Consider the following 12,269-nt stretch of genomic DNA (forward strand, 5'->3'; position numbering starts at 1 on the left):
TTTCTCATTGAAATTTATAGAGTGTTCCATGTGGTCTTTGTGATTAACTGAATTAGGATGAAATTCCTCTCTCAGCCTTTGACATTGATGCACAGAATCTGTTCTCCGTGGATAAACGCGGACGGGATTTCCAGGAGAAATGCGTTAGGTTCTGCTCCACCTATGTGGAGAGAAGACGTGCGGATATTTGAATGACAGCAGCTTCATTGCAATGCCACTTGTTTTCTTGTAATCTCAACTTTTTCATAAGGAAATAAAGTTTAAATCAAGTTTAATAGTGACCTTGACAAAGCAAGACAAAACAATAATGCATGACATTTTAGCTATTCTGTTCAATAGGAGAGATCTCATTTCAGTATTCTAAGGTGAACTCCTTTTTTTAAAAGAGTAAAAACATGTCACATTTGCACTTATAATTGACTTTCTCACAGGAATTACCAAAAATTAACTTAGCTAATTATAAAAGATTGACTGCCCATTAATATTTCAACCAGCTATCAAACTGTATCTTGCTTTATTTTCCTCTCATTTGCTTGAAATATTGTTGTCAAATGAATAGCCGTTTTCCTTTTAAATTGTTGTGGACATTTCACACTCGTGTTGCATTGCATTATGTTGAGTTGCAGTTTCTACAAAAGGAAGGAAATGCATTTATAATTTACTCACCTAATCCCATTTTACTCTCATTCTGCTGATTAGCGAGTGTTATTATTTGGACCGTGACGCAAGACACATTGATGAACATCTGTGATCCCCACTTCCTCAGATTACGTCTGTTCTGAAGATAATTAATGATAGAATTCATGGGCCAATATTTTGTTAATACTGTGGGGGGGAATGCATCAATAAAGCATTTATACAATCAAGAGTTATTTCCTTTCAAATAATTTATCCTTGTTTAATAAGCATCACTGATAAATATGCTTCAACACCCAAACCTCACTTAACACAACATGATGAGATTACAAGTGTGTTTGCACAATCTGGAAAGCACAGGACTCGTACACAAACCATTTGCGCTAAATGAACAAGAATTAAACAAACACTGTTACCAACAAAAGGAAAAATAGCAGGGTTGCTATTCTAAATACGAGTATAAAAATGCAACCAAACACAATCGTGCACAGTTGAAAAATAAATATCAAGGGTTCACTTTACTTTGTTGGTCGTGTCCAAGGTTGTGAGAGTAATATCAAAACCTGAGGGCATTTTTCACACATTTATCTGTCACTTGTTTACAGCTAGCGAAATTAGACAGATGCTATGTGTATGACATGCTCTTTTCCTCAAAAAGCACACGACGTAAAAGAAAATGATAGATAGGCTACATTAAATAAAGGTTTGCTCGGGGAAAGGATAAATATTTTGTGTGGTGAATTATTAGCAGAGAGGATGAAATTTGGAAACCAATTAGCCTAATAGGCTATATTTTAGCTTGTGATTTTAACCATGTTGTGTTCCAGTCACTTTGACCCTGAGAGGATTTGCTAGTTAATGTTATCGCATTGGACTAAAACACACTGAATTTACTCACACAGGTCATAACAAATTCCCAAAAAACGTTTTGATAATTTGTGTTACACGTGTGGGGTGTTCCCGATCAAAAATAACTTTTTAACAAATTTTGCTTCAGCGGTCCAACAGCGCTCATCAATGTCAAGATGATGGCCAATCAGATCAAAGAAGGCGGGGCTTAATGTTCGCCGAAGACGAGTGTGAATTCTAAGGCAGCGCTTTTAGTTTTAAAGGTGGTATCAGCGATTTCAGGCCCAAACATAAATGATCACATTCATCTAATATTTCAATAACGATCCGCTAACTGCCCGCCCCATAAGCATGCTGTCAAAAAAAAGCGTCTCTCTAGGCAGCCTAGGCTCTGAGATCTGCACACAAAAACAGTTGGTATCAACATCACTCAAAACCAAAATAAATAGTGTTCCAACCAATCACCGACAGGGGTGGGTGTTGTAGGTTTTGCGCTCGTGCACGGCTGCCTGGCGGCTGCAGGCGAAAACCTCACAACCACCTTTAACAGCGCAAGAGAACTAAACATTTAACATTTGACAACTGTTTTACAATGGATATGTTTAAGACCCACAGTTACATACAGTGATGCTAACTATACAACCTTTTAAAGTAATTTCGCCATTTTCAATTGAAAATATGCACTTTAAAGGAACACTCCGACTTTTTGGGACTTTAGCTTATTCACAGTATCCCCCAGAGTTAGATAAGTCCATACATACCTTTTTCATTTCTGTGCGTTCTGTAAGTGTTCTTTGACGCTCCCACCGCTAGCCTAGCTTAGCACAAAGACTGGATGTAAATGGATAATGGTAGCATACTAATCCCAATAAGTGACAAAATAATGCAAACATTTTCCTTTTTACATGTTGTGATCTGTATAGTCACAGCGTGTACAAATAACAAGGCTATATGAGACAGAGACCATTTTTAATCGTATAAATACTGGGAACTATATTCTCACTAGGCGTAGGAGCACAGCTACTTGGGCGGAGTGGCTACTTGGGCAGAGTGATAAGCGCAGCACACGAGACGCCTTGTTGATGGTTCGGTAAACAAAACAAACGTGACTAACTAGCTAGTAGCGAACGTGACTCGTGATCATGGCTGACTTTGAGGAATCTCTGCCAAGAAGCAAGGCCGGAGGATCTCAGACAAATTCCATTGAGAATCCCACCGTAAAAGACATATACCACAGTTTTTATAGTATAGAGGTATGGCATAAATTTCAGGCTGCATTACATAATTTCCCCCACTATTTGATTGGTTCTTCATATGCAAACCCCTCTGTTACTAGGTAGAGCAAACTCTGATCTTGTGATTACTTATCACAAGGTTTTAATGATGACTTCATTTGTTCTAACAGACTGTCTAGTTTAACTTCCCAAAACTGTTATTTTTACCCATAGACACATACTCAAAGTCACAAGTTTTTCCCCAAAGAGTTTGGACACATTAAAAGCATATGAATGTCATTCCTGCAAGAAAAACAAATGTTAGTTGATTAATTAAAATTCATTCACACTCTATTACTCCAACTCTGAGCGAACTCTCTGCTCCTCACCACAGGGCGTCTCGTCACAAGTAGCCACTCCGCCCAAGTAGCTGTGCTCCTACGCCAAGTGAGAATATAGTTCCCAGTATTTATACGATTAAAAATGGTCTCTGTCTCATATAGCCTTGTTATTTGTACACGCTGTGACTATACAGATCACAACATGTAAATAGGAAAATGTTTGCATTATTTTGTCACTTATTGGGATTAGTATGCTACCTTATCCATTTACATCCAGTCTTTGTGCTAAGCTAGGCTAGCGGTGGGTGCGTCAAATAACACTTACAGAACGCACAGAAATGAAAAAGGTATGTATGGACTTATCTAACTCTGGGGGATACTGTGAATAAGCTAAAGTCCCAAAAAGTCGGAGTGTTCCTTTAAACTCATTCATAACTGAATGTGACGAGACAAGAAACGAGACAAAAAAACATATTAGACATACTGACAAGAGTGAATGTGTGCATATTATAAAATAAAATATTATTTGCAGAGTTTAAATGGATTACTTCACAACTAGGCTATGACCTAGAACTTATTTTACCGTTCTTCTTCTTTACTCCCTTAAATCCCATTTAATCCTTTAATTATTTTATTTCTTTAAATAAAAAGACAGGTCAGGGATTTTCACCACAGCACAAGGGTTAAGGACCTTTTTGCTTTTGTCCAATCAACTATAATAGGTTTCACGTTTGCTTTTTAATGCCTATTATTGTTGTTTCATGAGAGTGCAAAGGGCGTTCGTCTAGCGCGCATTTACCTTGAAAAATAATGGAAAAGTAGCTCAATGGAATGAAAAAAAAAAACTGCAATTGCATTCTGTGCGAGTGCAAAATGTATGCTGTCAAAGAGAATGTTCAAAATGTTAAATGTAATGACCTGCGAAGATGACAAGCTGACTATCTCGAGCTTTTAGTTGGAGAATTAGAACAAACATCTTCATATTTGTGTTGCATGTTGTGCAGATACCCGTCGCAACACATTCATTAGTTAGACAGGTAATAAACATTATTTTTTTCTTCTAGGAACTGTATGGCAGTTTAAACACCCTATCTTCTACAGAAGACCTTTCCGATCATTAAACTCTGAAAGCGATTTTCCCAGAAAATCACCACATTCTGCATGATGAAAGATGAACTCTAAAGCATAACACAAATCTGTCTGCACAAAAAGTACATATAGTTATCAAAACTTTCTGTACATAAAAGACTCAAAAGGCTGTCATGATAAGTAAACTGAGAATTCTGTCATAATTTACTCACCCTTGTATCCTTCCAAACCTGTCTTCTGAAAATGAGAATTTTTTAAAGAATCTTCATGCAGGTCGAGGGCCCACATCTGCCAAGCAGAAATTTGCAAAATTCAAAACTCTCTTTTAATTCATGAGTGTTCAGTTTGAATAGAATTGGTCTAAACTGACAGGAAGTTGAATTAATATGACTTGAAATGATATGGAATTTATGGATTTGGAATTCTAATTGTAAATTCAAAATAAATTTAACAGGAAATTGGAATTTTGGGTGCATTCTTGGGAAATTAAGTGTTCATGTTTGTAAATCTATCTGTAAGGCCTATAAAACCTTCAAACTTTAATGTTGCTGTATGTTTTTTTTTATTCTTTTTTTGACTGTACTAAAGCATCTAAACACCATATGTTTGCAGATATTTAGAAAACATGCTAAGTTCATATTCAAGAATGTATTCATATTCAATAAGCCAGTTATTCTTACTTTAAAATGTGAGTTCAGTGTCGGAATGTCTGTTTTTGTTTTGATCTGTGTGATCCCGCCCACTGCCGATTTAACCAATCGTATTTTGACAACCCGGGTTGCCAGTTGGGGGATAACACAGCAAACAATCTAGGTCAGAGATCGCAGATTCCCAACAAAAAAAAAGTATCGGCATCTATCTAAAAATCTAGAGGAATATTAAAATGTGGATGAATAAACTTACAGTGTAAGACTCGTTGCCTTCCGTTGTCAGTTGCGCTCGGTCCTGTTGCGTGTCCTCAATCTGGCAACCCGCGTGAGCGTCCAGTCTGAAGAGGAGGAGGCAGGGGAAGCAACTCTCTCCAATATTTTGATTTTGGACTGCAGTATCCATTTCAAAGCTCTCAATATTACTTACTGCACCTTTAAGCCAACCTAGGGTCCTTTGCACCATGACCTCGAGCCAAACACCCCCCCCCCCCCAGAAGCCTTTTCTCTCTTGGTCGAACATTATTAAAGTTAGAGCTTATTTAGAGATATCAGCCGTTTGGCTAAGTGCGCTAATAGATCACTACCGCTAACCCGCACGTCGAGGTCACTTCAGTGATTAGAGAAAAGCATGTAAAAGTCCTGGCACAAAGCCAGTATATCCAACATTTTTTATACATTTTTTTCCGAAGTGTTGACAACTTAGTGTTAACTAATAATTGTTATAAACTGGTACTACCAACAAAATATTAGTGCATTCCTGGAACTGGGCGTCGTTACACTATACATCCTTATGCATCGCTTTCTGCCAGGACTTTTACGTGCTTTTCCCAAACCACTGAAGTGACGTCGACGCCCGGGTTAGCGGTAGCATTATCCATCAGGCAAGTGTTATTTAAATAAACTCCTGATGTACTTACAAACTTTCCAATGCCTCGTTTTATGAGTACAGAACCTATTTGTACTACTGTAGAAGTTTGGTCCATTCTGGGCATTATTAGTGGGGTAATTTATGAGATACAACCTTGGATCCATTAGCACCTGCACTAAGCAATCCGGCTGATATCTCTAAATAAGCTCTAACTTTAATAATGTTCGACCAAGGGAGAAAAGGCTTCTGGGGGTGTTTGGCTCGAGGTCATGGTGCAAAGGAGCCTAGGTTGATTTTACTCCGAACCATCCCTTTAAATTCTGCTTCCTTATTAAAATTTTAATTCAATTCCGGTTCCATTGTGCTTCCTGAGTTCCAATTCAATTCAAATTCAGGAATTGATGGGAGTTTAAAAAAAAACATTCTTAACTGATTCTGAATGGTGCACACCAAACAAACAAACAAATAAATATATCCCGTTACGTTACGTTATGTTACAAATCTTTCAAAATCATCAAATCTTTTTTTAAATCAATAGATTTGTGTGATTAGCACCCCAAAATTTAAGTTGTTCTTGGGAAAACTGTCTAAACATCAAACTATCAATGATATAAAATTTAGTGTTGCACACTGACGCACCACTTTTGAATCTAAATGAGATTTCTACTTAAATTCAGTCAGTTTCCACATGACTTCAGAAACCTGGTATACACTTTTTCAGTCAGTCTTCCTTTACAGAAAAAAAGAAATATTCAGATGAGCCTTTTCTCTTGAGAAAGAAATTATAATTTCATAGCACAAAATGTATTAATACATGTAAACACAGTGAGCAATGAGTCATGAATTAGCAAACACCACAAAAACAAAAAAATAAAAGACAACCAATAAAACTTTCCGGTATCCTGCACCAGATATTTACATACTGTTTATGAGACACTTATTTTCTTACTATTGCATCTGATTACAACATAAAGCCAAATTAAAATAAAGCCTTTTTCATGTCTATAATATCTTCCCATGCACTCGGATGTAATTTAGAAATGAAATCACACTCTGTCAGCAGCCAAAATGCATGTATAATTTCAAACTAATTGGTTGTCATTTTTATTTATTTTTGAGTAAGGGAAAGTTCAGGGCATGAATTTTACTGTTTTCCATTCCTTCCTGACTCATGAATGTTTCTCCTCCTCTTCATCAAATGGTAAGTCCTCCTCCTCCTCTTCCTCCTCTTCTCCTCCTCCTCGGCCTCGGTTGGGCGAGATGTTACCGTGGCCAATGTCCAACACCTGAAGCTTGGACAGGTGAGAAAAAGACTCTTCGGATACCGAATGAACTGAGAGACGATTAAATCTGAGGGAGAAAGAGAATGAGAGAGACAGAGAAATAGTTAATGCTCTGAATTTAAAAGAAAAAAAAATTCTTCCTCAGTATTGTTGTCTAGTTTTCCAGTACAAATATCTAAACATTCTTAAATCAGGATACATTTACTTGAGAAGCAAAATGACTTAAAATGTTAAATCTTGTTTCTGAAAAATCTATCAAAAAGAAGTGTTTAACCTTAAAACAAGTAAGTAGGCCTTCCAATGGGCTCAGAATACAAAATAAACTTTATTCTAGGGTAAAACTACTTTATTTTTCTGACCCCACTGGAAGGCCTATTTTCTTGTTTTTAAAAAAGAAGTATTTTATAAGACTTCTTTCTGATACATATTTTTAATATCTTAAAGAGGACCCATTATGCCCCTTTACAAAGTCTTGATTTTGTTTTTGGCCTCATTCTTGACTGTTCAAAACACATTATTTTTCTCATATTCTCCATTGTTGCAGCTCGTCTCTTCCCAGTCTGTCAGTAACGCTCTGTTTAGGTCCTGTCTCTATGAAGCCCCTCCTTCTGAAAAGCACACTGTGCTCTGATTGGTCGGCTGGACCGGTGTGTTGTGATTGGTCAAGAGTTTCAACCAAGGGGCAACATTCTAATCTGACAAATGAAGCCTACCCGGAAGTGCGAAAAACTGCAATACATTGAAAATCCGCTAGAGGGAGGTCCCAAAAGGGAGCAAATCTCCAAAGACCCCATGTTAAATTGTCGGTTTTCACAGCATAAATTCATGTTTTTACAGGTTGGTCCCATGGACTTTTATTGTATTTTTCGATAGGTTCCGAGTGCCTGACAACTGTGAGGGGGTGAATTTTTTTCTAACTCGTTAGTTTAGATCGTATTTGGATATAAAATGTATGACAAATAAGGGCGTGGTTAACTTTGATTGACAGCTTGATTGACAGCTAATAACGAGCATAGGCTGCGCCAAGGAGAATGACAACATAAGAAGCGTCATTTTTTAATTTACAGTTGAAATATAATACTACTGTTTTTGTATCATGAAATGTAGTTTTAAGAGTTTTTCAGGCGAGAATGTAGTTGTTTAAAGCTCAAATCTGTGGTTTATTTATAAAGATTTATGAAAAGTTTATCCAGTTTGTGAGGTGCAGGCGATCACCGGGCGCTCAGCGCTCATGTACCCCGCCTGGAACAGCCTTTCCTCGGCTAGTTGGTCTGAGGTTTGCCGCTGACTCTGGCGTCTCTGTAGTGGTTAAACATGAGATATAATTCGTCTTGTGTAGATCTAACGGGCGATTTTTGGTCTTGTGAATCTATAATTTGTTCCCTGGCCAATCGTTTTGGCTGAGGGCTAAGTGAAGTTTCGTAACTTTATAAGCTATTTAACTTTACCGTTGTATGGTTAGACTAGATCGAGCGCTGACTTTGTATGTTTGACTGAATTGTTTGCTTTATTTGTATAGCGTCTTGTACCTTTTACTTATTATACTTTTATAATGGCTAATATTGATAAAACTGAAATTTAACAAAAAGAGACTGGGTTGAGTTTTGTCATTTTAAATTTTAATACAACGAAGATGATCTGTAATGTTGTTTACTGCAACATCTGTTGTTTAGTACAATTGCCTGGACCATATTAAAATGTTTAATATTTTTATATTATATAAATCGAAAAGAGGCAGGGTTGTGTTTTATATTTCGTTTTGTTATAAATAGGCTAATTTATATGCAGTGAATATAATCAATATGCGTTTTCTGAACCACATTTGTGTGGCTATAATGTTTAGGATTTCTTTAAATTAAAACGAAAAGAGGCAGTGTGGTGTTTTATAACATATTTTGTTTTATTGTTGCCTAAAATATACATACCATAGACAGTATATAAACAGGACACAGCGACCCCATAGGTTTCAACGGAGAGAAGTGAAGCAAACTAGAAGCCCTAACTTCCTGTTGGCTGAGTGTACTGCGCAGACTCAAACTGAGCTTGACGACGTGGATGTGACGTGAGCAGCCTGCCTGACAGTTGTAAGTTTTCTAGTAGCTGTGCCAAGCGAAATCTGAACCATTCCCTTCCGAATCTCGCAGAAACAGAGAGTGTGAGTAGGAGCTGTCCATGAGCTAGGAGCAGGAGCAACGTCATGACTCTTTATGGGCTTCTCCCTTGACTTTATCGGACTTTATGCCTCCACGTCCCCCTGATTGCCTCTCTTCCTGTCTCTACGGTAATTTCCAGAGAGTCGCGTGGTTATGACGCAATCGTTAGCCTACTTTTACAAAAACTGCTTCTATGGGGCCATAACGTAAGATACAAGGTAATGGAGCCTTTTATACATTGTCGTGTTTCTTTAGAAATAAACAATGGACAAATGGAGTCTTTAAACGCCTCAGATGTAAAGTTATTTGCTGTCAAAGTGACGCCAAAATGAATGGGAGTCAATGGGATGCTAACAGCAGGTGAAGGCTTGTTAGCCAATGGCGGCTCCCGGGGGTGGTACGGAAATCGAGCGCTCGATTACCACCCTGATACATACAGAGATAACCTAAGTAGCAGAGCGAGCGGAGTGACGCAGAATAACCGGACTCGCGTCCTCGGGAGTCATTCTCCTGAGTCGGACATGCAATTAAGTCCGAACTTTCCGTACTTGCTATCGAGAAACGTCTAATGTCGGCGCTTGGCTTCTTGTGACAAACACGCCGAGAAGCAAGAACAAGATCTGCCGTATGTCATCCATTGTTGTTTATGTTGCTTTCTTCACGCGAAATGACATCGTTCCAGTCTCACACAAAGCCCGCCCTTTTACCCATATATGGATTGGCCAGAAGGTGGGCGGGGTTAGGATTTCCCGAGATTTTCCAAGATGGCGCCGCCCATACCCCCCATAAACGGCTTCAAACCCGTTCTTCAGAAAGTCTATGAGTGACGTCACAGACGCTTTGTCCATATTTTTTACAGTCTATGGTTTCAACACACTACTAACTAACTCAACCAGGCCCCGCCCCTTTATTCTGCATATGAATTATTAAAATGAGGAATATTGTGACGTGTTCGTTCCTGGAAGAAAACTCAAAACTACAATGGAGGCGTTTCGGGGAATTCAGAAACACTGACACTGATAGAGTATAACTCCCTAGGAACCATTTAGGTCAAGTTGATATGTTGCTTTAAGAAAGAGTTTTTTTTTCACTAGTTGATTTTCGAACATGCCATCTCATTCCAGATGGTGAGTGAATTCTCAGAAAAGATGAGTCGTTCAATCCTGGACTGTTGGATGTTCTCAAATCAAAGCAGGAATTCAGCGCTCCAGCCCATATTTTTTTTAATAGACCAGCTAAATTGCAAAAACATTACACTGGCATGGCTTGTAATGGCTCAGGCATGTCAACTTCCATCAAGTCCATGATGTTGTTCACCTACGCACTTGAGACTGAGTGCTTTATTGATGCACATGAATCCATCATTTTCATTTTCTTTCGTGTTTTTATTAATAGATACTGCAGAGAGCGGACAGGAAATTATGTACAAGAGACCTGGAATCTGCCTCTCCAACATGAGCATCGGGTTTGGGGAATCAACTCAATATATATGTATACTGAACAATTTTCATTTCCACTTCAGTTCGCTTCTTGAATGCTTCTGTTCTTCTGCCAACGTGAATGACCATTTTCATTTTTGGTGAAATTTTACAGAAAATAACAGCAATGTAGGTCTAGTGACATAAAGGTCTTTTTATTTGATTCCACCAAAACAGAGGAGCAGAAACATTACATCGTCCAAAACCATGCTTCTTTTTGCTTTTTAAAGTATTGTTACCACTATAATGTATTGATTGCAAAAAAATATTAATTTGTTCATTCATTTTTTTACCATTGACATGCTCTGGTTCGCCTCACACTTTGAAAACTGATTTAAGACATTTTTCCTTATATAGAAACTTTTTGGCAAAAAGCGTTCATTAAAATTATTTGTTAATAAGCATTAATAAGAACGCTTGTGTTTTATATAGAACCCTGTTGAACCTTTATTTCTAAGAGTGAATATAGTAGTCAACATTGTAAAGTGCAACATGGGTAATTTCAAAAGATGAGCGTTTATTACATTTGATCAAAGTGCTTCCCAGTATAAATTATGATTTTTTTTTCTTAATAACAATACTTCATAATAAATATTTAGTTTCACTAAGGTACAAATTTAAAATTTGCTTTTCATTATCATTTTTACACTTTCTCAGTATATTTGTCTTGTTTTCCACAGTACAAATATCTAAATATTCTTAAATCAAGAAAAATTACCCGAGAAGGAAAATGACAATGATGACTAATCAATAAAGCTACTTCAAGCTTAAAGTGGGTTCAGAAAAATAAACTTGTTTTCTCTTTGAATTAAGTTTATTTTTCTGACTCCACTGGCAAATTTCTTGCTTTAAGCATTTTAATACAATTTAGATTTTTTAGAAAAAACAAGATGTAACGGTGTGGTGTAGTCAGGAACAGGCTGAAGACACTCCAAACGCTTTAATAGCAACACTCAAGAATCGTGTAACAGACAGTGAAACTCACATTAACAGAATGTAGGTATTACGGTGACCGGACAAGGAGTGCAGGAGAAGGAACAACTTAAGTAGTGAACATAACGAGGTAATTACTAAACACAGCTGACGCACATGAACTAATAATGACGGTAAACAAGGAGACGGATGAGTAGCGGGAAACTGAACAAAGAAGCATGTGACAGATGAAAACAAACTCAAAGTCCATGAACAAAACGAAACTGAACATGACATAACGCCCCTCCCGGCAAGGCACGTCCTCGCCGTAGAAGATTGTTGACAGATGGAGAGATGGCGGAGGTTTAGGACGTGGCGAAGGGCTGGTGAAAGGAGCAGGCAGACAGACAGATGGCGACGACCAGGGAGGAGCAGGAGGTAGCATCCGTGGTGAAGACGGGAGGAGTGGCCAGGTGGATGCGACCAAGAGTGCAGCCATGCCGGAGCCCAAGGCGGAGTCGACGGCGGGAGGAGCCATGATGGTGATGACATCTGGGGAACGACCGGTGGCGAAGGAGCCTTGGCAGGTGGAGCCCACCACGCAGACGGGAGTCCGAAGAAGTGATGGGACGCCGATGATCTAGACGGCTGTGACGGAGCCTCCGCGACGACCCCCAGAGATGGAAGTGGGGATCCGGAAGGCTAAGGACAAGCTGGTGTGACCGAGGGCGGAGGTGGAGCCCGAGGTAGGGCAGAGCTTGCCGAAGTCGAAGGGGTGGAGTGCCAGAGAGCAGCG

At 38.5% G+C, this 12,269-nt stretch overlaps 1 protein-coding gene across 1 annotated transcript in view; it reads right to left on the reverse strand.

The window, feature by feature from the left end:
- Positions 1–6,407: 6,407 nt before the first annotated feature.
- Positions 6,408–12,269, reverse strand: part of podn (podocan) — a 29,129-nt gene continuing 23,267 nt past the window's right edge. Inside the window, exon 10 of the mRNA XM_081386050.1 lies at positions 6,408–6,997. Coding sequence (XP_081242176.1) covers positions 6,817–6,997 — 181 coding nt within the window. The 3' untranslated portion in view covers positions 6,408–6,816. The remainder of the gene's footprint in view (positions 6,998–12,269) is intronic.

Source organism: Scardinius erythrophthalmus (assembly GCF_964197995.2).
Source record: "Scardinius erythrophthalmus genome assembly, chromosome: 15".
In the NCBI taxonomy this organism is placed as follows: domain Eukaryota; kingdom Metazoa; phylum Chordata; class Actinopteri; order Cypriniformes; family Leuciscidae; genus Scardinius; species Scardinius erythrophthalmus.